Source organism: Empidonax traillii, unplaced genomic scaffold, assembly GCF_003031625.1.
Source record: "Empidonax traillii isolate 1590-97213 ecotype Southwest subspecies unplaced genomic scaffold, ASM303162v1 scaffold14:size4059594, whole genome shotgun sequence".
In the NCBI taxonomy this organism is placed as follows: Eukaryota; Metazoa; Chordata; class Aves; order Passeriformes; family Tyrannidae; genus Empidonax; species Empidonax traillii.
In genome coordinates this window covers 285,431-308,819 of record NW_020955207.1, presented here as the reverse complement: position 1 = coordinate 308,819, position 23,389 = coordinate 285,431, and the positions used below count along the sequence as shown (strand labels likewise).

The window sequence follows — 23,389 nt, the reverse complement described above, 5'->3', positions numbered from 1 at the left end:
TATAACTTGAATTTTAGGCTAAGTTATTAAATTGTGAACTGCAGTGGCCTATGAGACTGGTATGTGTTCTATTGCTGTTTCTATCCCTCTGCTCTCTCCCCTATATACAGGTAATAACTGCCATCAGACATATGTGTTGAGCAGCTCAATAAGGTAATCTCCCAGTGAAGTTTTATTTTTGAGGTTTCTCTAGTAGACAAGGTGTGTGCTTGCAAAAGCACTAGGAATATGGACAAGTTTTATAGTAATGGAGAACTGTAGGAGAATGGGGAGTTACTTGTTCGCAGATCCAGTTGTTCTCTCAGAAAATGGACACAAGGCAGCTGGATGAAAACTTTTTGCAAAGTAGAATCACTGCAACTTTTCATGGTTTGGTCCTCTCCAAAGTTTTACTGTCAGAACTGTGGCAATTAGCAGCACAATCTGTTTCTCAACTTGTATAGCAAAGCCAGTAAGCAATGCTAACAGTTACATCAGACCAGTTATTCATTGGCTGGTACAATTTATGATGTCAGTATAACTCAGTACTAGTTATTAAACTAACATAATTTTATCTAAATCTAATTATGTCCATCCTATAGGATTTACCAGTATAACTATCTAAAAGTAAGTGCCTTGTTTAAAAAAAAAAAAAATCTTGTCTAATGTTGGTCAAAGTGTTTTTTACTGGAGCAGCTGCTACATCTTTGTTGCTCTCAAATGTTGTCCTGTGTTAAACAGGGAAGCTGAAGGCATCTCTACTGGATGACTCAGTCATCTGCTGAAATTACACCTTTACGCTTCATAGAGATATCTGAGACTGAAGAATAGTTATATGCTTGTTTTATGGAAGGTTTTTATTCAGTTTTTCATTTGAAGTCCACCGATCAAACATGGAAATAAGAATATTTAGAACATTAGAATCTGTTAGTATATCAAGGTGTGCATGTACAGTATATCAAATTGCTTCAGATAACTCAATAATTTAAAACATGAAGGGAATTTTCAAAAATTCTCAGTCTTCAGCCACTCTTCTAAGACATTTGGTTCCTGTTTTACAGAAGCAGATTTATGACAAGTGCATATAAAAAAAGTGTTATTCTAGACTACTTTAGTAATCTTAGAATGCCTGGAAAGATAAATAGATTCCTTACTGAGCTGGTGAGATTCAAATCTGTCTGCACACGAGAACTTTTATCAGAGTCATTGTCTTAAAATTCACCCTTGCCGTCTCAGAGAAGTTTACTCCCCTGTCTTCCAACAGATGCCATATTAAAAGTTAGGTGTCAATTTTATCATGTAATAATAAGCCTGACCCAAGGATAAATGAGTAGATTTTGCAAAGACTATCTGAGAGCTACAGAAGATTGAGGAAACATCTCGGGTTTTTTCTGCTATTCTAACAAAAAGAATGTATTTTCAGTGAAAATTAAATACGACCTTTGCATCATCTGCCCACTAGGACTGGGAACAGAATGTGGCTATTACTGAGAGTACCACGCTGAAGAAACAATTAGGTTTTGTGTCTTCACCATTGGTAGGGTTGTTGTCATCTCTTATTTATAGCTTGTGTGTGTACATTTGTGTTTTTGTTTGGTGTCAGCCCTTTCTTTAGATCCACACCTTGTGTTTAGTGATAAAGGCTGTCCATTCCACCAGGTAACCTTTGCAGTTGTCCTTCCTTGACTTCATTCTGCATATTGCTCCACTCCCCTCAGCCTATACTTAGAGTTTCAGCAGTTGTACTTTTTAAGCTGCCTGGACTAATTTCCTTCCCTGTCTCCACATTTGTATCCCGAGTCAGCTGTTGGACTGTGCTGCCGTGGTGTTTGTGTGGCCCCACAGTGAAGCAGCCTAGGGAACTTGCTCAGTGAAACTATTCATTTTGGCCAGTTGATTTTATTCTCAGTTTAGCCCCTCCCTTTTGTGACTTACAGTTGAGCTGTACTAGAGAATGAGAGAGGTCAGTAGGAGTGAGTGGGAGTTGCCAGTTAACCTATTATACGAAAAGCTGAGTAAGTACTTGAGCTTATCCTGTCCATTTATCCCACGCAGAGCTGAAGCTGCTGTCTGTTCCTAATTTACAGCTGATTGTTTATTAACCTACAAAGCCAAAAGGGTAACAGTAGTTTTCTTTTTTCTTTCAATCCAGAATGATCTGCGTCTTTTGCTTCAGTCTCTGATAGACAAGAAATTAAGCTTTTGAATTAGCTGAGACCACAGTTTAGCTTTTTTTTGTCTTTCAGGAAAAAAAATTGTAATACCCGTCATTTTACGCGAGATGTGTTGCTCAGTAAGATACTGTTAGTGCATGCAGTTAGAGATTTCAGAGGGATAAAAGATACCTGAGAAACAGTATCCTTTTCAAAGTTTACTAATGTTAAATTTGTGATGCATGTTGTGTCAGAAAATAGTTTAAAAATTTTTAGGGAAGCACTTTCAGAAAAACCTTGGAACAAAAACTGAAAGGAAATTTTAGAGTTTGTTACTCCTAAGTTTCTGTACCGGTTTTTAAATTCCTTTTTTTCACAGAGTTATTTTTTGGTTTGAAATTTTTGTCAAAGCCCATAGAAGTAGAAAAAAAAAACTGAATTGGACTAGTACAGACATGCTACCAGATACAAATTGAGCAATGTTTTTGTATTTTTAGGCCAGCACTTGTGTACTTTATTAAACAGGCATGCTTTGATTAAGCAGTTCTTCATTTCAAAACAAAAATACCAGTCCAATATCACTCTCAACATCTCTCTTCTCCCATATGGTGGTGTCTGATTGTTTTGTCATCCAGGAGGTACAGTTTTGTAGATACCAATGGGGAGAGCATCAAGGCAGTAGAGCAAGTGAGCATTCCAGGGTTGTTGTGATAATGTTGGAAGGATTTCAGATGTTTCAGTCTCAAGAGGGGGAGGTCTCAACCATAGGAATTAACTCCTGGCCGAAAGAAATTGTTTTGCAAAAGTCTGGGTAATTCCTTTGCTTCTTTCTATACAGTACCCTTTCTGGCGTTGAGTTATTCTTAGTGCTGAACTCAGCCTTATGACTGTAATAAACTTTGTTAAAAAAAAAAAGACTCCTAGTGCCTTGTGAAATGTTAGCAATCCTTAAATTTAACGCATGAAAATGTCATCTCTCTTAGTAGTCCTCAGGAAGTGAAGAGTTTATTTTCTTTACCTCCATTTCCAGAGTCAGTGAACTTAAGTTCAAAAACAAAACAAACACAAGACACACACACAGCAACAACAGCAAAAAAGGAGAAATTTAACAACCTCAAAACCAAAGCCCCCACAGCTCCACTAATGCAACTCAGAGGCGCTTCAGCTGCTGGGTTTATTTCCACATCAAGTCTGTCTGTTTCATTTGGTAGGTTTGTACCAGCTTCTTGAAGTAGAACTCAGGCTTGTGGATCTCTCTCTGAGTCCATCTAACTAGAGTGCTTGAAGGGTAAGAATACATAAAGGTTATGAGTAAAAACTAACCGTGTAGAGAAATGTCTTGTGTTTATTTTAGTTCCTCTCCTTAAAAGAATTTTTTTCTTCTGTGTCTCAGGTGAGGGAAACACAGTTGGAATCAATGGGCTAAGTCCAAAGACCAGGGTAATGTAATTACCGAGTTGATGAGGCTCTGGATTTTAGCTATGTGCTGAGCACTTAAAGATGTTTAAAATGCAGTGGGGTTAAAGCCCCTCAGAACTGTTTATAGTATTCTTGCCATTAGGAATGCAGTGGCTGAACTTGTCCGTATTTGGTCAAAGGATTGTGTGTTCTGTGGGGAGCATTGAACGTGCTCTATTGAGTCAAAGGCATTAATGCTAGAGAGAGATCTAAGAAATTTATGATCACAAGCTTGGTCTGAGAAGGTAAGCAACAAAACAGCTTATTAAAATATGTGTGTTCTGTCAGATGCATTGTTTTTTGAGTCTGGAGGCAGTATTGCTGAAGTGATGAGAATTTTCTAAAGCTCTGCTGTTGCTTTTGTGGAGGAGAGTCAAGCCTTACAAAAACATGAGAGGTTCTTTGAAGACATCTGCATGTGTGTGACTATTATGTTTCTTGTTAGCACAGTAAAATGCTTTCTCCTGAACTGGGAAACTGAGGGTGGAGCTCTGTCATTTTTTTGATTAGTCTCTACAGAAGCAGTGCCTTGGTAAGCAGAATTGCTAAACATACCTCCAGGAGATCGGGAAGGGAAGAAAGAGATTGAACAGTATTTTTCCTCCTCAGGCAGTGTAGACTTCTGACTTGTATACAACATGAAGAGAAGACAGGTACTTCGTACTGAGTTTTGGTATGCATATGTGATCGTGCAGCTGAGGAGGAGAAAGATTAGTGAAATAGAAATGCAGTGTGGTTTTACAGGTAACTTTAAAAAAGTGTAACCGACCAAAAATCCCATGTAACCGCTTTTTTATTACCAGGCAAAGAGGTAATAAATTTTCTCAATTTTCTGAGAGTATTAATTTCAAAGAAAAGTGGTTTGTAGAAGTGAACTACTTGTTGAAACTAAGGAAGTGCTGTGTGTCTGGAGTATGTCAAATGGATTTTAAATAGTGGTCTGTTCCTTCTCTTTTTAAAGTAAAAAATTGTTACTTTTCACATAAAGGATTTTCTCTTCTTCCTCAGGCTGCGTTACTGGATGATTGTTTAGTTGCTAGATATATCTGTCATGTAGCCCATGCTAATTTCTAATCTTAAAAGCGATGTTTTAAGGCAGACTAAAGATGACAACATCTACTTACTTAGCAAAGGCAACTTCAGCCCCTTTTTATCTTTATTGAATACAGGAGTGCACTATGAATACTTGAAATCCAAATTTTTTTTCTATATTTTTTTATGTTCATGGCCTATATGTGTCAGTTAGTAACATTTTATTTCTGTAGTTTATTCCGTTGGTAAAAAATTGGTAAGTAAAGGATGGAAATGCAAAGTAGTTTTTTTGCTGCTGTAACAGAGGCATTTGTGTATTTATGTAACTGAATAATAATACAGGACTTGTATAAGTTTGCATTTCCACTTCTTTATCCCTGAGTATGTATTGTATATTGACTCGTGATTGTTTCGGTTCTGTGAGACTTTCTTAGAAGCCAGAGTATTTGGGGAGGGGCAAATAAGGTTATGAACTGAGCATCTAAGTAGCTGTTTGTACCACCTAGTTCAGCATGGTGCCCGTGGGCCAAATTACTTCTTTTCAAGGTTTCCAAAAAATTCTGCTCTGACCGGGGCATCCTCCCTTTGAGGAGCTCTACAAGTTTGTGTGGCAGAAGGGCGTGTTCTGGGCCTAAACGGGATCTTTCCCTCTTTTTTTTTTTATAGCTGGACAGATACTTATGAACTTTATGAAAAGACTTGTTTCCTCTGCTCTGTGGAGGGAGGAGAAATAGGTGGTTATAGTTTCTTTTTTCCCTTCTGGCTGTTTGGCAATTATGACAGATGATGTTGGAGATGCACGTGTAGAAGTGTGTTATGTACAGCATCTCTTTACAGCATCCTTGAGCTAAGGTAGTTGAAATCTGTTATATGTTCCTATATCAAACTGCAGGTACCATGTCCAAAATCTGTTTATACATGTAGGACCCACAAAGGCACGTGAGAGAGGTGTTGAGATCAGTTTGCCATCAAATTTGTAGTAGTGGTGGACCCTCATGTTAACAAACTGCACACGTATACAAACACAGCAGACATAATTTCCTGCACTATAATTAGAAGATCAGGGGCTGTTAACCATGAAATGTTTGAGTGCAGCCACTGAGAATGTGATTTTTCAAAAATTCTTACCTTTGTGTTTTAGTTGACCACTCAGCTTTCTAACTGCTTTTCCCATATGCTTTTTATTTGTTCTATAGTTAGTAAAATATGTGTCTTCTCTGCCTGATGCCTTCATTTCAGCTGTGCTCTGCCAGCTAGGGAGGACATTCTGCCATCTACCCTGTGGGCCTCAGTCTGAAAGAAACACTTGTTTCTGAGTACCCATACACTGTAAGAGATTGTTTTTCCTCTCAAGAAGAAGGAAGTGTTCAGCTGGACTGATTATCTCCATGTAGTTGACCTGTTTCGTCAGATTATCTTCCTGATGCAACTATTGAAGATACTTAATTATTCTGTGAGGCTTCACCTTGTGCTTGGAGTTCTAGGCTTGTAATGCAGTCTGGACTTGATGACCTTGTTCTTTGATTTGATAGCAAACTTGAGTGCATTTCTTTAAGAAAGGGGCTTCTTTTTGACCAGAGTTTTTGCAAGAAAGTAAAATCCAGACACTGTTTTCAAATTGTTTTCTTCTTTAGAGTTGTCCCAGTTTCCACCCGTGGTTTTAATTAATTTTACACCCATATACCAGAGTGAAACCAGCAGATTACCGGTTAGTATTCTTCCTTGATGCTTTTACTGAGAATTTGGGCATCTTTTCCTGCTATGTGAGAGCAGTTCCATCATGAGCAGTCTGAGAAGAAGTCAGGGAAGTTCAGATCTTGCTCCAGCACAAATTCTTTTCACTGTGTCTTTGCTTTCCCTGTTGAAGTTCTTGCAGCTTTGAGACTGAGAAATGTACCTCACACCTCTTAGTTCCTTGTGAGAATACTGGGAAACACAAAACTACTAGAGGACTGTTACACAAAACATGTTTCCAATTAAACACAAAAATAAAAGTAATAAAGCCATTAAATTTGTAAAATTGGAAATTGCTTGGAATAAAAAAAAAAAAGTTTAATTTTTTTCTTATGGTGAGATCAGAGTTCACTTTCTTGCAGTTCTACACATGATGTGCAATTATGCACAAGAATTCAGGATTTTTGTAAGTTATGTTAAATGCTTGAAAGTAGGTAATGGTGAAAGAAGCTTGTGTCAGTTTTAAAAACTTGATGTAACTTACACACTGTTTAACAGTATTTTACATTTATTTAGGTTCCTCTAAAGAAGGAGGAGCTGGAGCTGTGGATGAGGATGATTTTATTAAGGCATTTACAGATGTTCCTACTGTACAGGTAAGGTACTGTGTATATTCATGTTTGTTTTCAGAAATATACTATTTGCAATAATATGTGTTAGCCTGCTTTTGAAAATTCTGTAATTGTACAGTGTTCTAAGCAAGTGTCATTACTTCTACTTCTTCCTGAATTTACAGTCTCCTTGGAAAGGTCTTTAGTTTTTCCAGTTAGTTACCAAAAAACCCCACCTTTTCTTTACTGTTCTACTAATTATTATCACATTGTATAAAATCCATTATTGTTTTTCTTAATCTTTTCCAGGGAACTACAGAAAGTAATTTTATGTTTTAATAAGAAAAAGATTTCCATAATATTTGGAATTTTTAGGGCTGCAATTTCAAGGGATAATCAAGTAATAATAACAGAGGGCACTAATTTATAAAGCAAGAGTTGTATTTTCAAATGTGCCTGAATTGTAATGATGTATGTCTGGCATACATGTCCTCATTCTAGCAATATTTTAAAAAATTAAATCTAGTGCGTTATTTTCATACTAATGAACTTTTTTGGATTCTGAGTTCTTACTTGAAAGATCAGATTTAAATTTCTATTCTTTAAGTGTGGGAATTGCACATATTTGGTACTTTCACACAGTTGAGTCATTTAATATGCGTGTAGTTTCCTAGACCTATTTTGAATAAGTTGTCCTTGAGCAGCTGAGGTGTGGAAGGCAACCAAAAATTCAGTAAGCCATGGTTCCCAAACAGCAGAAGGATTTTGTAAGACTCTTTTCTTGATATGTACTTTTGTTCTATTTTTATATCCCAAGATGATGGCATAGTTATTTGTTAGATCTCCTTCTGCAGGCAGAAATACTGTCTGCTTTCATGAAGGATCACTCAATCTCCGTGATCCCTGTCACATAAAGGAAATCTTTGTCTTACAGTGCAAGAGCTTTATGTTTCTTTGACTCTTCAGACTGTGTTAAGAATTCTTTTGAGGACAAAAACATTCAGCTCTTAATATTATTTATCCCCATTATGTTGAACAGAGCCATATTCAACAGTACAGAGATTGTGATGCTTGTAGTTCAGTGCCTTAGTATTTGCAGTCCCAAGTAGAGTTGTTTAATCACTCAGACTGATTAATAACATTGCAAGAACAAAAGTGGGGTGATCAACAGATTTGATTTTCTGTCTGACTGCTGGATGGCCTGGGAAGGTAGGTCATTCCATAAACTGCAGGAGATAGAGGAGAAAGACACATTTGTGTTTACTAATCTCTCTTGAGTTGAATAGGAGGCTGGAGAGAAATGTGTGACTGACTCCAAAATAACATATATTTTTCACGGTTGAGAACGCAAGGGGAAAAAAGCGCCTTTTTTCCTTAGTGTCCCTAGGAGTAATGACTTTGTTCTGTCCAACTGCGTGCTTCTGGTTGTGGACAGTCTCTGATCTTTCAAAAAAGAAAGGCAGGTTCCACGTTCTGAGACCGTATTAATTACGAAGGAAGTTTCCATATTAGACCTGTAAAGAATGTTTTATGCCCTGTAATTTGCCAAGTTATCCTAAAAGCAAAGCAAACTTGTTAGACAGCATGGAGAGAGGGAGTTGTTTGTACATTACAAGGCTCATTCCTGTGCTCCTTCTGTTTTCATTACATTTATGGTTTTCAGTAGTGTGTTCAACGAAAGTAAGAAAGGAAACTGTATTATGGAAAACCACATCCACCTCTGGATTAAGTGCATCTGGATTAATCAAGTAAATAGAGATTACTTACAGTGTGTGTATGTTATGTCATTCTTAAAAGCCAGTGGTAGGTCTGACTTTCCAGTAAGCTGTTCCAGTGGCTGCTCATCTTTTTATAGGAGTATCATATTGTTTACTCATACCTAGTTTTTTAATCCCTGTATTGAAAATACTTTCCATCTGTATAGTTATTATTCTTATTTGTGTTTGAGCTTTTAATTTGTCTGTGTTTGGTGTTGCACTTTGCTTCAGTGATGCGTGTGTATGTTGCCCTCTCATGGATAGCAGCAGTTACGGCGAAAATGGGTGATTTTCAGATGCAGTCTGGTGGTGACAGGATTGTGCCTCGTATTTAAGATTACGGCTATAATGTTTTTACAGCTCTGTTTGTTTGCCATTACTGAAACTGAAGAAAATTCTGTGTCTGAATTATTAGGAGTAACTCACATAAAGAGCTAAAATGTTTTATAGAAGTCTGATGTGGGAACTTCAGAACAAAAAGTATGTTGTGTCATTGGCTGAGCACATAATTTCATCTTGGCCTTCTAAAAGCATGATTAATGAAGGGTATGGATGAAAGAAATTATTAAAATGTTGTCTTTTATTTCTCTGAAATTAAAATGGGTATGGACAACTTTGACAATTTGGGATTTTTCAGTGGAATTGCGGTTGGCATTTCACGGCAAGATAAAATTATACCATTTATTAAATTCCTCATTACTATTCCAGTTTCAATATGCCTAGGTCCAGTACTGTTTGTGCCAGGTAATTAAAGAAAAAATTAAATTCTTTGCCTGGGAATGCTAATAGGGCAGGCATAAACCCATCGTATATGTTGCTTCTGTGCTTGTCCATTGCCTAGCATGTTTTAATCTTGCAGCAGTAACTATAAAACATGGTCTCTGGTGACACACAGGCTGACAACAAAAAAGTCCTGTTTTCAGGGTTTGCTCACTGAAACTGTTTGCAAAAAGGTGTTTGTACTGTGACCAGGACTTCAGAGTTAGTTTTGACTGTGCGTTACACAGACTTTAGTTAGATGGCACCAGAAGGCGTGGTCCTGGTTCTTTTACGCTTCGTGTCTTTATGAGAAGTTGACAGAAATGCTGAGTTGCCAGAGAAGTTTTTGCCTTTCCACTTGTAGGATGAGCTATTTTTATGTTAAAGCTCTGAACTGAGAAGGAGAATGTCGAGGTGGGTGATGGTAAAGAGAGATCCTGAGGAGATTGATTCATGTCACGAGTTCTGATGGCATCAAATGTCAGGGTAATATGAAGTTGCATCTTGAGTTAACCAGTGACTAGTCTGTTATACTTCTAAAGAAAGATAAAAATTTTCTTTCATAATGAAAATTTAATTTGATAAAAATGCTTACTGAGACACATGTAAAAGTTATTTGTAAGAGTATGGTACCTATAGAATTAGTGTTAGAGTAAACTGGGGTTGTGTAACAACTACTAATAGGCTACCCGTATACACAAATAGATTAAATGGCGACACAAAACTGATATTTGATTTTGTAAGCACTGGATTGGACCCAGAGTTTTCATTAAGTCATTTGCTCATTTTAAATAAGTTATACATCAGATGTTTAATGACTTCCAATCAAGAAGAAAGCAGTAATCATAAGAAATAGCTTTCTAGTTTTTATGGATGCAGTCACTAGAAATAGCTTTCTAGTATTTGTGTAGAACCGCAGAGCTGCTGCTACAATGTACCTTGGAAAAGCTCACACAGCTATGTGGTAATAAACTTTTCAGTTTTGATGGTAAAGCATGTTCAGAAATTGTTTTCTGTGTGATAGTGAAGGTGGCCTGGGTGTACTAATTAATCTGTTTCTGAAGAAGTTTCTACTCTGTTTATCCTATAAGCCCAACATGCAGGTGGTTTAAAGTATGGATGTCTTTCATCTTCTCTGTGTTCTGGCATGGAATACAGAGGCCTCCATAACCATATTCTGTTAAAGCATTGGAGAAAAGTAGATGCCAATAGAGTCAAGGTACCTTATCTTCTCTAAGTTTAAAATCATTTAGTATGCCCAGGAAACTGGAGAACTAGATTGTGTTTGGAATAACCCTTACAGTGATTTGAAGTTGCCCGGGAAAATGTTTTATAGAAAATAATCATTTAGCTTAACTGTAGAACAGAAGAAAGATATTCCCCCTTTTTTTACTGTAGAAGATGCATATATACACGCAGAAAACTGTGTGTTCAAAAGACCAGTGTCAGAGCTCTTCAGCAACTCTTCAGCAAAGCCAGCTGTCCTAACCACTGACCCTTGTTTCTTCTACGTGCTCTTGCACATGCAAAAGTTGTGTCTTGTACTTAAATACATAATGAGGGAGCATCAGGCCCTGTTATTTAGGTGCTGTGTAGGTTATCATGCTGGGCTTCAGGTTTCACTGTAGAAAGGTAGAAGTTTCCTTGAAGTCCTCACCCGTATGTGCCTGCCCCATGTGAATGTCTTTAATGTGTCTCAGGTGGCCCCAGATGCTCGTTTATGGGCAGCTGAGTTTTGCCCAGTGTGATTATGTGGAAAACTTTTTCATCCCAAAAATTGGAAACTTTTAGCTGAGAATATGTTTTTTGAAAAAAGCTCTGGCCAGATTAAGTTTCTGGTTTTGCAATTTGCATCGCATCCTCTTAAACCTGTTTTTAATCTAGGGATAAAAAAACCCAAACCTTTAGATTTTGTGTGTGCAGTGGAAGCAGAAAAAAGTATCCTGTGACTTAAGCCCAGTAGAATAGAGGGGAAGTCAGTTTATTTGACAATAATATATTTACATGACAAGGTTATTTTTGTTTCTTCTCTAGAAATCTGCTCTTGTACAATTATCAGTAATGCATTAATTCGTGTATAACCAAATAGTGACTGTTGCACTATTAGATTGTTCCGGCTTCAGTTTTGGTGGTCTTACTGTGTAGCAGGAACTCTGACTAGAGGTGGCTCCTTATATTTATTTACTGATTGTATAAGTTAATAGATGATAAACTTGAAGTAATAATACATAAAGAAGCTGTGGAATCCTTTAATTTATTTTTTCAGACGAATTTTTATTTTCTGTTGACTCAGAGCCTGATTAGGTCCTCAGAAAGCCATGCACTCTTGTAACGAAGAAGAGAGACCCTGCCCCAAAAGGGTTGCATTGAGTTAAAATGTTAATTTTTTTCACAATGGTGGAAGCTAAAATCTTAAGGAAAATGTTACTTTTTCAGTTTTTCTTTTGGTGATGTTCAGTACCCGGTGATATCCTTACATGTTTACCTTAAAAATGCCCATTTATACCTCTTACACAGTTCTTTGGAACTTTTGGGGGAAGGTTTTCTGAATTAGAATTGTATTTTCAGTCTTCTCAAGCTATTTTCTTTCATCTGGTTACCTGGAATATTAATATGAATTTTCTGATTTTTTTTTCTTAATGCTTCAGATCTATTCTAGTCGAGAACTTGAAGAAACGTTGAACAAAATCAGGGAAATTCTCTCAGATGACAAACATGATTGGGATCAACGAACTAATGCGGTAAACTTTTTATCTGGTTTCAGGTTTGGGTAGCTGTATTTCATAAAACACAGGCAACCAGATAGTTTAGTGCTTTTGTCTTGAAATAATTACAATCCAGATAATTGAAGAAATTTTCCTTCTTAAACCTTGAATTTCTGTATGCTAAATAAGTTTGAGCAAGTAGTTTTTAAAAGCCAAAGAACATTTTTGCTGACATTTGAGTGGAAACTTTTCTAAAATCCATCATATATATTTCAGTTTGGCATTTATGCAAAATTACGTATTCTACAGGCTAACTGCTAGCATTAGTACCTCTTATGTGTGGCTACGATAAGTTTCACTTGCAGGATTAAAATGTTTATGTGTATCCAGCATTTATATTTTTATACCAGGTTTATGGCTTTTTTTTTTTTTTTTTTTTTTTTTTTTTTTTTTTTTTTTTTTTTTTTTTTTTTTTAATTTATTTATTTATTTACTTTGAAACATGTATTGCTAGTGTCCTAAACGAAATGCCTTTATCTTTTCAGCTGAAGAAAGTTCGGTCATTGCTTGTTGCTGGAGCTGCACAGTATGATGGGTTTTTCCAGCATTTACGGTTGTTGGATGGTGCTTTCAAGCTGTCGGCCAAGGATCTCAGATCCCAGGTGGTTAGGGAGGCGTGCATCACTGTAGCGTAAGTATGGCTCACGTGCATTTGTGTGCCTTGCTGGATATCAGTGGGAATTTGACTTAGAGATGCTTTATCAGTGTTGCAGGAAAGGTTATCTTGGACTGCTGTGCACTGTGACTGATAAAGAGTCAAGCCAGCAACTGAAACCTTAGAGAAAAATAAATGGTTAAAGGAATTTGTTCTCATAGGTGATACATGTGGTTGATAATGCTTTAGCAGGTTCTGTGTGAATAACAAGTCACCGTGGTTACACTGAGTACTTGGTGCAAGTTAATACAGGTACTGTAATATTGGAGGCCAGTCTTAGGATCACTTACGCTTGGGTGGTTGGCACAGAACTTTCATGGGACTACTTGAAATAATAAAGTGAACCAGTGGTTTGAACATCATGCATTTTAGTGGAGTGATACCTTTCGTAGAATGGTTTGGGTTGGAGAGAACCTTAAAGGTCTAGTTCCAACCCTTCTCTGTGAGCTGGGACACTTCACACTGTAAAGGGTTGTTCAAAGCCCCATCCAACCTGGCCTTGGACACTCCCAGGGTTGGGGCATCCACAACATCTCTGGGCAGGAGAGATGTCCGTGATAATTTTAGAAGCCGTGGCTAAACTGAAATGAGATCTTCACCCTTAGTATCTTGCAAACTCCAGTATATTCAAGGACAGAGAGGGAAGGCAGAGTAATCTGTCCCATTTCCATGGGGTTTTTCCCTCTGGAAAGGCATGAATGTAATGACTCATTTTCAGTTGCCATCTGAAACACATACACCTCAGAGTCCAGCATGGCTATTCTTGTCTCCTGATTGAGCAGACCCAGAGGAAATGTTGGAACATACAACTGTTCTTGCCAGGGAAATTGAGGCTTCCTAACATACAGTCAAGAGTAGAGTAAAAGTACTGTGTAAATGTTCTCATCCAGGCATAAGAGCCTGGAATTTTTCTTGGTCTGTAAAACTTTGATATATTTGATGTGTCATTTGCTGCCAGCTGCAAGTGCTTTTTTTATAATCTCTCTGCATGAAAAAAGTATTTGTTGTCACCAATGGACAGTTGAATTACTGTGTTGTATGTGTGTGTATATTTGTTAAAATTGAGAACCTAACCTTTAATAGACAAGGGAGTCAAATTTTATGGTTAGCTAATTGTAATGAATTTGTTAGTTTTGCCTGCATTCAAAAGGCAAAAGAAACTGAAACAATAATTTATGTAAAATTTTAGATTTATATGTCTCAAAGCGTGTTAAAACCAGAAATACAATGATATTTTATGGGGATGTGAGAATTCAGGGTTCCAAATTTTGGTATTTTTGCATTATGAAATCAAGTTACTAACGTTTGGCTTCTTAATATGTCTGTTAAGTAACAAAAATGTTCCATAAATCATGCATTTCTAATGAGGTGACGAGTTGGAAATCGTGAAATTGAGAAATTCCGCTTTGAAAGCTAAATTTTTAAAATCCACAAAATGAGCTTTCAAGACTAAGAAATTAATTTCTGTTAACAACTTGTGTTTCTTTTCCCGAAATAGCCACCTATCAACCGTTCTGGGGAACAAGTTTGATCATGGCGCTGAAGCTATTGTGCCTACTCTTTTTAATCTGGTTCCCAACAGCGCCAAAGTGATGGCAACTTCTGGGTGTGCAGCCATCAGATTCATTATTCGGGTAGGTGTACCTCTCTCACCTTGCTGGCTATGAATCGTCAGGCAGCGGCTCTTGGCAGAGATAATAACAATTCTGGTAATTACAGCAACAACAGGCTTGTAAATCATTCTTCCAGCGGAGAAGTAACATTTCTCACAGGTGGACAAATATTACTTGTCGATGAAACTAACTGGTGGCACTGTCACAGTAAAGGTGGAGGAATAGGTATACTAGCTGGTTTTTGTATGTTTTATGTTCCTTAAACATCTTCTGCTGACTGGTATTTGAGGCAAGATACTTAGATTTTTGAGACTTGTATTGACGTTTTTGCATTTCAGATGAAAGTGGGACCTTGCCTGCAGTTTCTGCATTAAAAGTTGTGGTGTCCTTAATGCTAGGCACTTAGTGCTATTCGCTGTGATGTCATTGGTGGTTTTAATTTTGTAAGTTGTTGGAAACCTAAGTGGTTTCATCACTCCTCTTATTGCCATCCTCAGTGTGTTTTGGTATCTGTACTTATTCTGTCTGTTCATGAAATAAAAATTCACCAGTCATATTAAATTAGCTTTATAGGTTCCGTTCACAAGCTTGCACACCACCTATAGTTGCCCTGATTTTGTTTAAATTTCTGTGCTTCTTAGCTGTAGTTTAACATACTGTCTTAGAAGCATAAAAGCAAGAAAATCCTCTCCATAGTGTTTAAATACCCAACTAATAAATGGCTTATGCAAGGTGTTGGCAGAATATTCATGTTTCAGTGGAAAAAGAAAAGAATGTCAGAGTAAAACAGAAGTGCAGCCCCACACACCCTTGGACTTTTATCCTTTGCACTAAATGAGTGTTGGTCTCAGGGTGTGTGTGATCAGTTGAATATTTAGAACCCAAGCTATTGCTTGGAGTCAGTGTTTTGTTCAAAACTACCAGAATCCAGGGACAGCCAGTTCAGTTTCTGGTGCTTTAGCTTGTAACTGCTATGAGAGTGAGTCTACATAAAAGGAGAGAGGCTGTATTTTACTGGTGATCTTGAAGAGCTTCATCTCATCTTTGTGCCCTTATTGGATTTCATATTTCTTCTCCAGGTAGTTCTTAGTGTAGTCTGATTTCTCTTTCTTGGCTTTTAGTAAATCAGGAAACCAATTAAAAAAGAAAAAAAAAGATGGGGGGGAGGGTGTTGGGGGAGAACTCATGGGGAGATGGGATGATGGCAGAATTCCAGAAGGAGATGAGATTCATGTTAGTCAGCTGAGCTGCAAGGTGGTTTGGTAGGAAACATGTCTCGTTACAGCCCCACAGGAGTAACAGATGAAATGTGTAGTCTTAAAGCTGAATGAGAAAGTAACCCTGAGGCTTTGGTTCTTTTGTAAAACACTTTCTAGAAATTACGATGCCAATAGCTCCAAAGACTTGGAACGTATAGGTTTCTTCAGCTGTAAAAACATTTTATTTTTACCCCTGATATTGCCTCCTGTCCCTTTCTGGCAATCACATGCCTCCTTTCAATTTGTGGACTATGCAAAATGCAAACAAACTCCCTAAAATCGTGTTTAAAAGTGTATCAGTATGAACAAATGCAACTGTTAGGTTGTTCCACATTTTTGATTAATTCCTTCCTAATTCTGAAGTTGGCAGTATTCTGTGAGCTGATCATTATCTCTCTGCTGTTTTGGTGATTTGTGTGTTTGTATCCTTCAGCTATAGCCTAAGGACAAAGTATGATACATGAGATAGTACTTTTTAAGCTGTTGTTTTGGTTTTTCTTAGCCTACAGATTCACACTGTATTGGGGACTGTTTAAAAAATGACCATAGGTATTTAATAAAGAAAGGACTCAAGAATTTAACTGAAAATAAGTTTGTTGAACCACATTATGCTTACTTGGAATTAAAATGCTAATACTTTGTGCCTACAGTTAGTTAAGCTGAAGTAAGGCTACTTTAATTCTGAATTCAAGTATTTCATTTGGATATAGTGTAGTTTATCTTATCTACCTTAAGTGGTACTTCAGTAGTTTTCTTTTCCCATCAGAATGTTAGTTGTTTCCATATAGATTATATACATAAGCTTGCTTTTGTTTTATGTCAGTGCTTTTATTACTTTATCGACATGTTTTGCATTAAAGGAAATTTGGTCTTTGTAGCATTAAACGCATTGATACCTAAAAGAATACCCATAGTTTTAGATTTATTGATTTACTTTTTGCTCCACAAAACTTTTTTTTTTTTTTTTTTTTTTTTTTTTTTTTTTTTTTTTTTTTTTTTTTTTTTTTTTTTTTTTTTTATTTTTACTCCCCCTCCTTTTTTTTTTTTCTGTGGCAAAATTAGAGTAACACCAGCTTCCAACTCCTTTGAGACAGCTGCATTTGAACCTTCATATATTAATTCTGACAGCAAAATACTGCATATCATGATGTGATTGTTGATGACATTGGAAGTGACTTTTGCTTGACCTTTTGGGAAAAAATAGCTTCAATCAATTGACATGCTAGCAGCAGTCTGTTATTTAATAGTATTCTATTATTTAGTTTTGGTAAGCATTTTATTATGTTGTTAATTCTCTTTGACTTAATTAGTACAGTACAGATTCAGAATTTGGGAATGCTTTTGTCATTAATTGCTCTGTCCTTTTTTTTTTTTGTTAGCATACTCATGTGCCACGACTCATACCTTTAATAACAAGCAACTGTACCTCAAAATCAGTTGCAGTTAGAAGGTGAGTACCATATAAATAAAAAGCAACAGCTTTAATAATTTTTTAAAATATGATTATCATAATTTGCAAATGAACAGATTAGAAGATTTGTGGCTGTTAACCCTGAATACACAGAACTGTTATCCAGAAAACGACCAAATTAATTTCAACCAAATTACATTGGATGATATTGAGGAATGGTACTTTCTGCCTTACTGCGTGTCATATACTGTATCCTGCAGAATTTTTTCTGATTGTTTAAACACGGGTTGGTGAAATTGCCTTCTGACTCAAAACCAGAAGAAAATAAAAAGCTTAGTTGAACTTGTGTTTCTCAGTCCAAGAGAATAAAGAACACGGGTACGGAGATGCCCTGGGAAAGCACAGAACAGACGTGAGTGTGCAAAGAACCAGCCTGAGCCATGGGAGTTACTGCTGGGGCCAGACCTGAGGGCCCAGTGAGGTGATGGCTTGTCAGAGCACTGCAGTACTTGCAGTTCTGCATGCAGGGTGTGCCAGCACCTTGCTGTCCTGATGCCAGGAGGGCTTGGTAGCTTTAGTGCAGTGCAGTTCAAATGCTTGGAGCTAGACTGTGCTATGCTGTGCCCAAAATAATAAACTTACCGTGCTGGACTGAGACAAAGGCTTGGATAGGACGTGGTGCATCAGTGTGTTGAGTTCAACAGCTTGTGTTCATCTTCAGCGTGTTGTTTCTCCCAAGGACATGATACTCGAGCACTTGGATTGGCTCTTGTAAAAATCAGTTGGTTTTTGACAGAGTGTCGTTTTCTGCACAGAATCTCACGAAAGCAGATAATGCTGGTTCTGGACCCACACTTTCCCAGAAGGTGATAGAGCTATGTATGTACAAGAAACAGCTTGAGCATCTGAAGTATTTGCTTGGAGTCAAAGCTGCCTTTGCATCCAAAGCAAGTGTTACCTCAGCCCAGATTGTACTGACCTGTCATAACTTCTCCTGTGATGGCAAAACGATTCTCAGTGCCTCTACTTTCAGTGGCTTTACTGAGGAACATTACACTGTAGGTGGCTTTGGTACTCTGAGCATCACTGAAGGCTTTGTTTCCATATTGCCTTCATTCCTTTGGAAAGACAACAAAACACTAGATGAGTTGCAAGAGTGAAAAGCCTTTCAGGGTTTCTTGCCCTGCCTTGCTGGTGTCCCTCCAGAACAGGTCAAAGATGCACCATAACCAGAAAAAGTCATAGTTCCAGGCAACTGAGTCCACTGTCTGTTTGAAAACTTATGTACACCTCCCTAATCTGTGTCAGTTTGATTTTTTTCATCGTGATATCTAGCTTTAGACATAGTTTAAAGTATGCCTTTTGCTAATGGCTGTTTGCTAAATTGTCAAGATTTCCAAATTAATAATGTATGTGGTTATATAACTTCATTTGTACAGTGCCAGCAAATCTTTTGGAGTGCTCTCTATATGCAGAGCCCTGTACTAATGGTCTCATGTTTTCCTTTATGCTACATGCTCAGTAATGAGAGATGAAAGGATGGGAATAGTGTTTGGGACAGAAGAAATACACTGCTGTTGAAATATTATGTCTTTAAATATTTTTTATATTAAGATTTTACACTCTGTACAGGTTTTTTTTTCACTTTATTGGGTTTTGTCTGTTATTTTGGGGCTAATAGAGTTAACTTAGCATATGTGTAATAACATGATTCGAGCAGCACATGGTAAATTGAACTGCATCTAGTATTTTGAAGTTTAAGATTAATTAGCCTGCATATTTGCTTTCTCTGCAGAATATTTTAACTTTGCCAAAAGGTGACCAGCGTCCTTCCTGTCTTGACAGATAAATGTACTTTTATTTCTTTTATTTTCCTCAGGGAGAAAGAATAAAGTTAGTGTTTGTTTATTCCGCAGCCACATTAGAGAAGCGAGCATTAATTATAACTTCTGTTCTGTCTTTTTAGGCGCTCCTTTGAATTTTTAGACCTGTTGTTACAAGAGTGGCAAACACATTCGTTGGAAAGGTATGGGCCAGTATACTTTTTTCCCAAGAATAAAGTGCTAATGCAATTTAAGACAAGAACATTGTCATTGAATCCTTTAATTGGATTATGTTGTTCAGCGTTGGCCAACCTTTCTAGCTTAGACAGCCTTTCTAAGCACAGCAGGTCAGATGGCTCATTCAAGTGCCAGGGGCAAGGAGAGCTGTATGCACCAACCTCGGCTTCCTGTTGCCCCTTCTCCTTACCCTCTGCCTCTTCTCCTGTACTGCATGTGAGCAGTGCACACACAGGTAAGCATCTGTCTTTTCTCCTGGAAGGAGGAAATTTGTGTGTTTGCCATAAAACAGGGCAAGTGAGATTAGGCCGGAGGTCTTTTTCTGGTAATGAGTAAGAGCACGCTGTAGCTTCTCCAGATAGATGGGTGCTCCTGAGAAAGGGAGCAATGGGGAGTTCATTTGATTCGTGTCAGAGTGTCTTCAAAAAAAAAAAAAAAAGAAAAAAAAAAGGCACAAAAAACATCTCCACCTTTCTCCCCTAAGAAACCAAAATAGCAAACCTCACACCCAAAACTTACCTTGAGTTAAAATTTGTTTATTGTCGTAATTTTGGTCAGATTTAGAACTCAGATGCCAAAAGCTTTCAGAGCCAAATTTCCAGTAAGAGAACTTGCTGTTCTTAACTTTTCCCTTCTTACTATCTATAGTGGAAATAATTTTTGCATTTCAAGAAATTAGGTATCTTAAAAAAGGTATTTTAAATAATTTTTTAGGTGTGATAGGTGGATGTATGTCAGAAAAGTAGATTAAAACCCATTTGGATTGAAGGAGGAAGCTGACCTAAACCTTTCCAGAGGGTGCAGTTATGCCATCAGTGTGCTTAAGTGTTTGTTTACTGCATAACTTGGAAAGAACTACTATTACTTGGAGTAATGTTAATTCAAGTGTAAAACCATGACTTAAAATAGACTTTGGAGTAGCAAAATAGCATGAAGAATGTCTTTCTTCTAGGCATGCAGCTGTCTTGGTTGAAACAATCAAGAAGGGCATTCATGATGCTGATGCAGAAGCAAGAGTGGAGGCAAGAAAGTGAGTTTTGTCTACATTTTCCTCTGAAAAATGTTATGTGTTAGATGAGTGATAGAAGGCTCTAATCCAAGGTGAGCTGCTAACTGTGGCCTGATAGAAGGATACAAGTTTGCTTGAAAATTGATGTGTCTGTTCTTCAGTTACTATCTAGTTTTTTTTTGCAAAAGGCATTCTGAAAGCTGAGTCAGTCAATACTGTTGTGCAGCATTTGATGATTTTACTGAAACAAGAGTTACAAAGGCTGATATTGCTGCATAATCATTCTTCCCCCATTGACTAAGCACTTTGACTAGCTAGAAGGTCAGAAAAGAATTCCTTTTGCTTCCCCATGGGACTGGTAAGTGAATGTGAGAAGTTCAGAGGATAGACTTAAGTTGTTTTGAAAAGATTATTCTAGTCAGTGTAGCTGTTTTCTTTTATGATTTGGTGAGCAGTATTGTATGCATTACATATTTTCGGTCTGAGTTCCTTTCGCTCCCATCCATGGTTTTGGATGTAATCTTTACTTCCTGGCTCCACACTTTAAAGAAAGCACAGAGCATTTACATGTGGTTATTCTCTTTTGCAGGGCTTATATTGGTCTTAGAAATCACTTTCCTAGTGAAGCTGAGACTCTGTACAATTCTCTGGAGCCACCCTATCAAAGAAGCCTTCAGACGTACTTGAAGAATTCGGGCAGTATAGCATCTCTCCCTCAGTCAGACAGGTCATCCTCCAGCTCACAGGAGAGCCTCAAGTAAGGGACACTCAACTGTTTCTGAGCCAATAAACAAATGCAAACCTGTTCCTCGGGAGCAAATGAGCTAGGTTCCAATTTCATTTTGTCACTTCTAGTTTTTCTATTGTATTTTGCTGTGTGACAGTATTACCCCAGCAAGGTGAAAAATAAGGGCAGTCATTAACTGGATTTTAGCAGGTTGTTCTGATGTATATTTATTCCTTAACAGCCTCTGTTAACACCAGAATATTTTCAAGGTTTGCATATTAATGTCCAACATTCTGGTGCAATGAATAAATCTAGGAAATGTACAGTGGTGTTCCTCCTATTTATCCCTTTTTACTGGCAAGCATGAGAAAGGGACATCAACAGTGAGATTCATTCAGACGGGAGATTGTTTCTTTCTCCTTGTCTTCACAGTTCTGAATATGTATTAGCAGTATTTTGCAGCTATTCTGGTTACTGGAGGGTTGGGTCTGTGCTGCAGTCAGTGGTGTATTAAAATGCATAGACGTCCTTGAGCTGAATAAGTTAGTTTGCTTGGGTACCAATACCAAAAGGAATCTACTGGCTTTTTAGCAGAAATGTGAAGTAGTAATAGTATGAGGTGATTCTTCCCTTTAAATTCTACGGAGCTTCCTCAAAGAATTAAAACCTGTTAGGATTTCAATTCAGATGTTTCATTTCCAAAGTCAGAGAACTTTTCTGCTCACTTCTGACTTGAAAGCAAAGACTGCTTCTGGCATGGTTTACCTTATCTTTTCTGTGATGCTTGTATTTATAAAAAACATTTTTAAAATAATTGTCTGTGCTGTAAGCTATTGCTAGCACTTCGTTGGCCACAAACAAATGTTTATTCAAAGATTGAATGTTCTTATTTAAATTAATCTGTATTCCCCATCTGAAAATCAAAGTGCAGCTAATGAGTTGCTAGTAATAAACTGTTAAAAACTAAATTACAGGGAAATTAGAATCTTAAAATACTCCTAAATCTTCAAGTGTTGGTTCCTATATTGCAAGACGTGTAAGTGCTACAGTACAGAAAGTGAGGAGTAATATAAGAAATGAACAGGAAAGATTATGCTATTAGAAATTAATTACATTTTAAGTGATTTTTCACTGATTTTTGCATTCAGATGGATGTTATTTTTACTGTGTTACCCAGAATTTTATTTCTGGCTTTTAATATCGGTACTGAATTCCCCCTGTGTAGAATTCCCTAACTTAAAAATACGGGAATGGTTTTCCTCAAAACCTGATCCTCTGGGATTTTTGAGCCTCTGAACTTTAAGCTCTTACAGATCATTGATCCAAAATGGTTTTAAATAGAATGGTGACATGAGAGAAATGTGGTGACTTGTGCCTATCTATGTGAAACAGCTTATAAAATGTTGTTTGTAGTGGTGGGACTTGTTGTCTGGGATTTCTGTTGGGAGTTGTAAGATCAAGACACACCCAGGAGTTCTGCCTTGGCCTCTTCAACTTACTTGCTTCAAAACACTAGCTAATAATGTCAGAAAAGCAGATTTATTCATAATCAGCTGCAAATACATGAGTTCTGTGAGGAGATAGGTAATGGTGCTGACCTTTGTATTATTATCCTTGAGCGCCTGAGCTGGTAACTGGGATAAATATACAGTATCAGGCCTCTCTTTTTTTCTCTGCTCTTAGGTTTAAAAGTAGAGAGGGATTATTTTTACTAAAACTGTGACTGACTCAGTTTGTAATATGACTACTGATGAAATATTCAACTGTTTCAACAAACACAAACCTTCAGATACTCAACCAATGAATAAACTGTCATACTTTCTTATAGTAGTCTTTTGCTTTTCCTTGGTCCTTCTGGCTGCATTTTACCCTCCCAAACCAGGCCAAAGGATGTCATCACAGTTAAACTTGAGCAGACAAAAAGATTTAGCTTGTTTTTTGCAATAAAAAGGAAATTGAGAGAAAACATAGAGGATAAGACATGGGATTTTTCTCCTTTTGTAAATTGTGGGAGCCTCTAACGTTCAAAGAGGGGAAATGCAGTCTAGCTGTTTGGAAGTTTCAGCTTTTCCCTTTTTATTTTGTAACTCAATTCTTGAGACATACGGGACTGGAGGAGGCTTAAGAGCTGTGCTTTTTTTTTTCTGCAAACACCACTTCATTTCTTATGTAAATAAGGCTTTTTGGTTAGCTTCCACCATTTTTGTTTGACAGCTGATTTATAAGATCCAGCCCTGTGGTTGTACTGGCCGCCTTAGATGTTTCTGTGACCATGTCTGTAGTGCCTGAACTTTGTTAGCAAAGTGTGCCTGTGAGTAAGTGAATGATGAGTGCTTTTGTGATGAAGATGTAATTTTATAAAATATAAAGTATTATTCCATTTTTCTTATCATTCTGTATTTAAAATGTTTATCTAAAGTATGCTGAGAAGGTTGAAGGGGAGAAAAAACAGAAGATTTTTTTTTTT

General features: G+C 37.2%; 1 protein-coding gene across 36 annotated transcripts in view; it reads left to right on the top strand.

Moving 5' to 3' along the window:
* The window catches only part of CLASP2 (cytoplasmic linker associated protein 2), a 144,821-nt gene that overhangs the window by 62,990 nt on the left and 58,442 nt on the right, over window positions 1-23,389 (top strand). For all 36 annotated transcript variants that reach the window (XM_027891374.1, XM_027891212.1, XM_027891233.1 and 33 more), the window contains 8 exons: window positions 6,873-6,952; window positions 12,072-12,164; window positions 12,674-12,819; window positions 14,342-14,477; window positions 17,095-17,165; window positions 19,093-19,152; window positions 20,139-20,216; window positions 20,785-20,952. In XM_027891374.1, coding sequence (XP_027747175.1) covers window positions 6,873-6,952; window positions 12,072-12,164; window positions 12,674-12,819; window positions 14,342-14,477; window positions 17,095-17,165; window positions 19,093-19,152; window positions 20,139-20,216; window positions 20,785-20,952 — 832 coding nt within the window. The remainder of the gene's footprint in view (window positions 1-6,872; window positions 6,953-12,071; window positions 12,165-12,673; window positions 12,820-14,341; window positions 14,478-17,094; window positions 17,166-19,092; window positions 19,153-20,138; window positions 20,217-20,784; window positions 20,953-23,389) is intronic.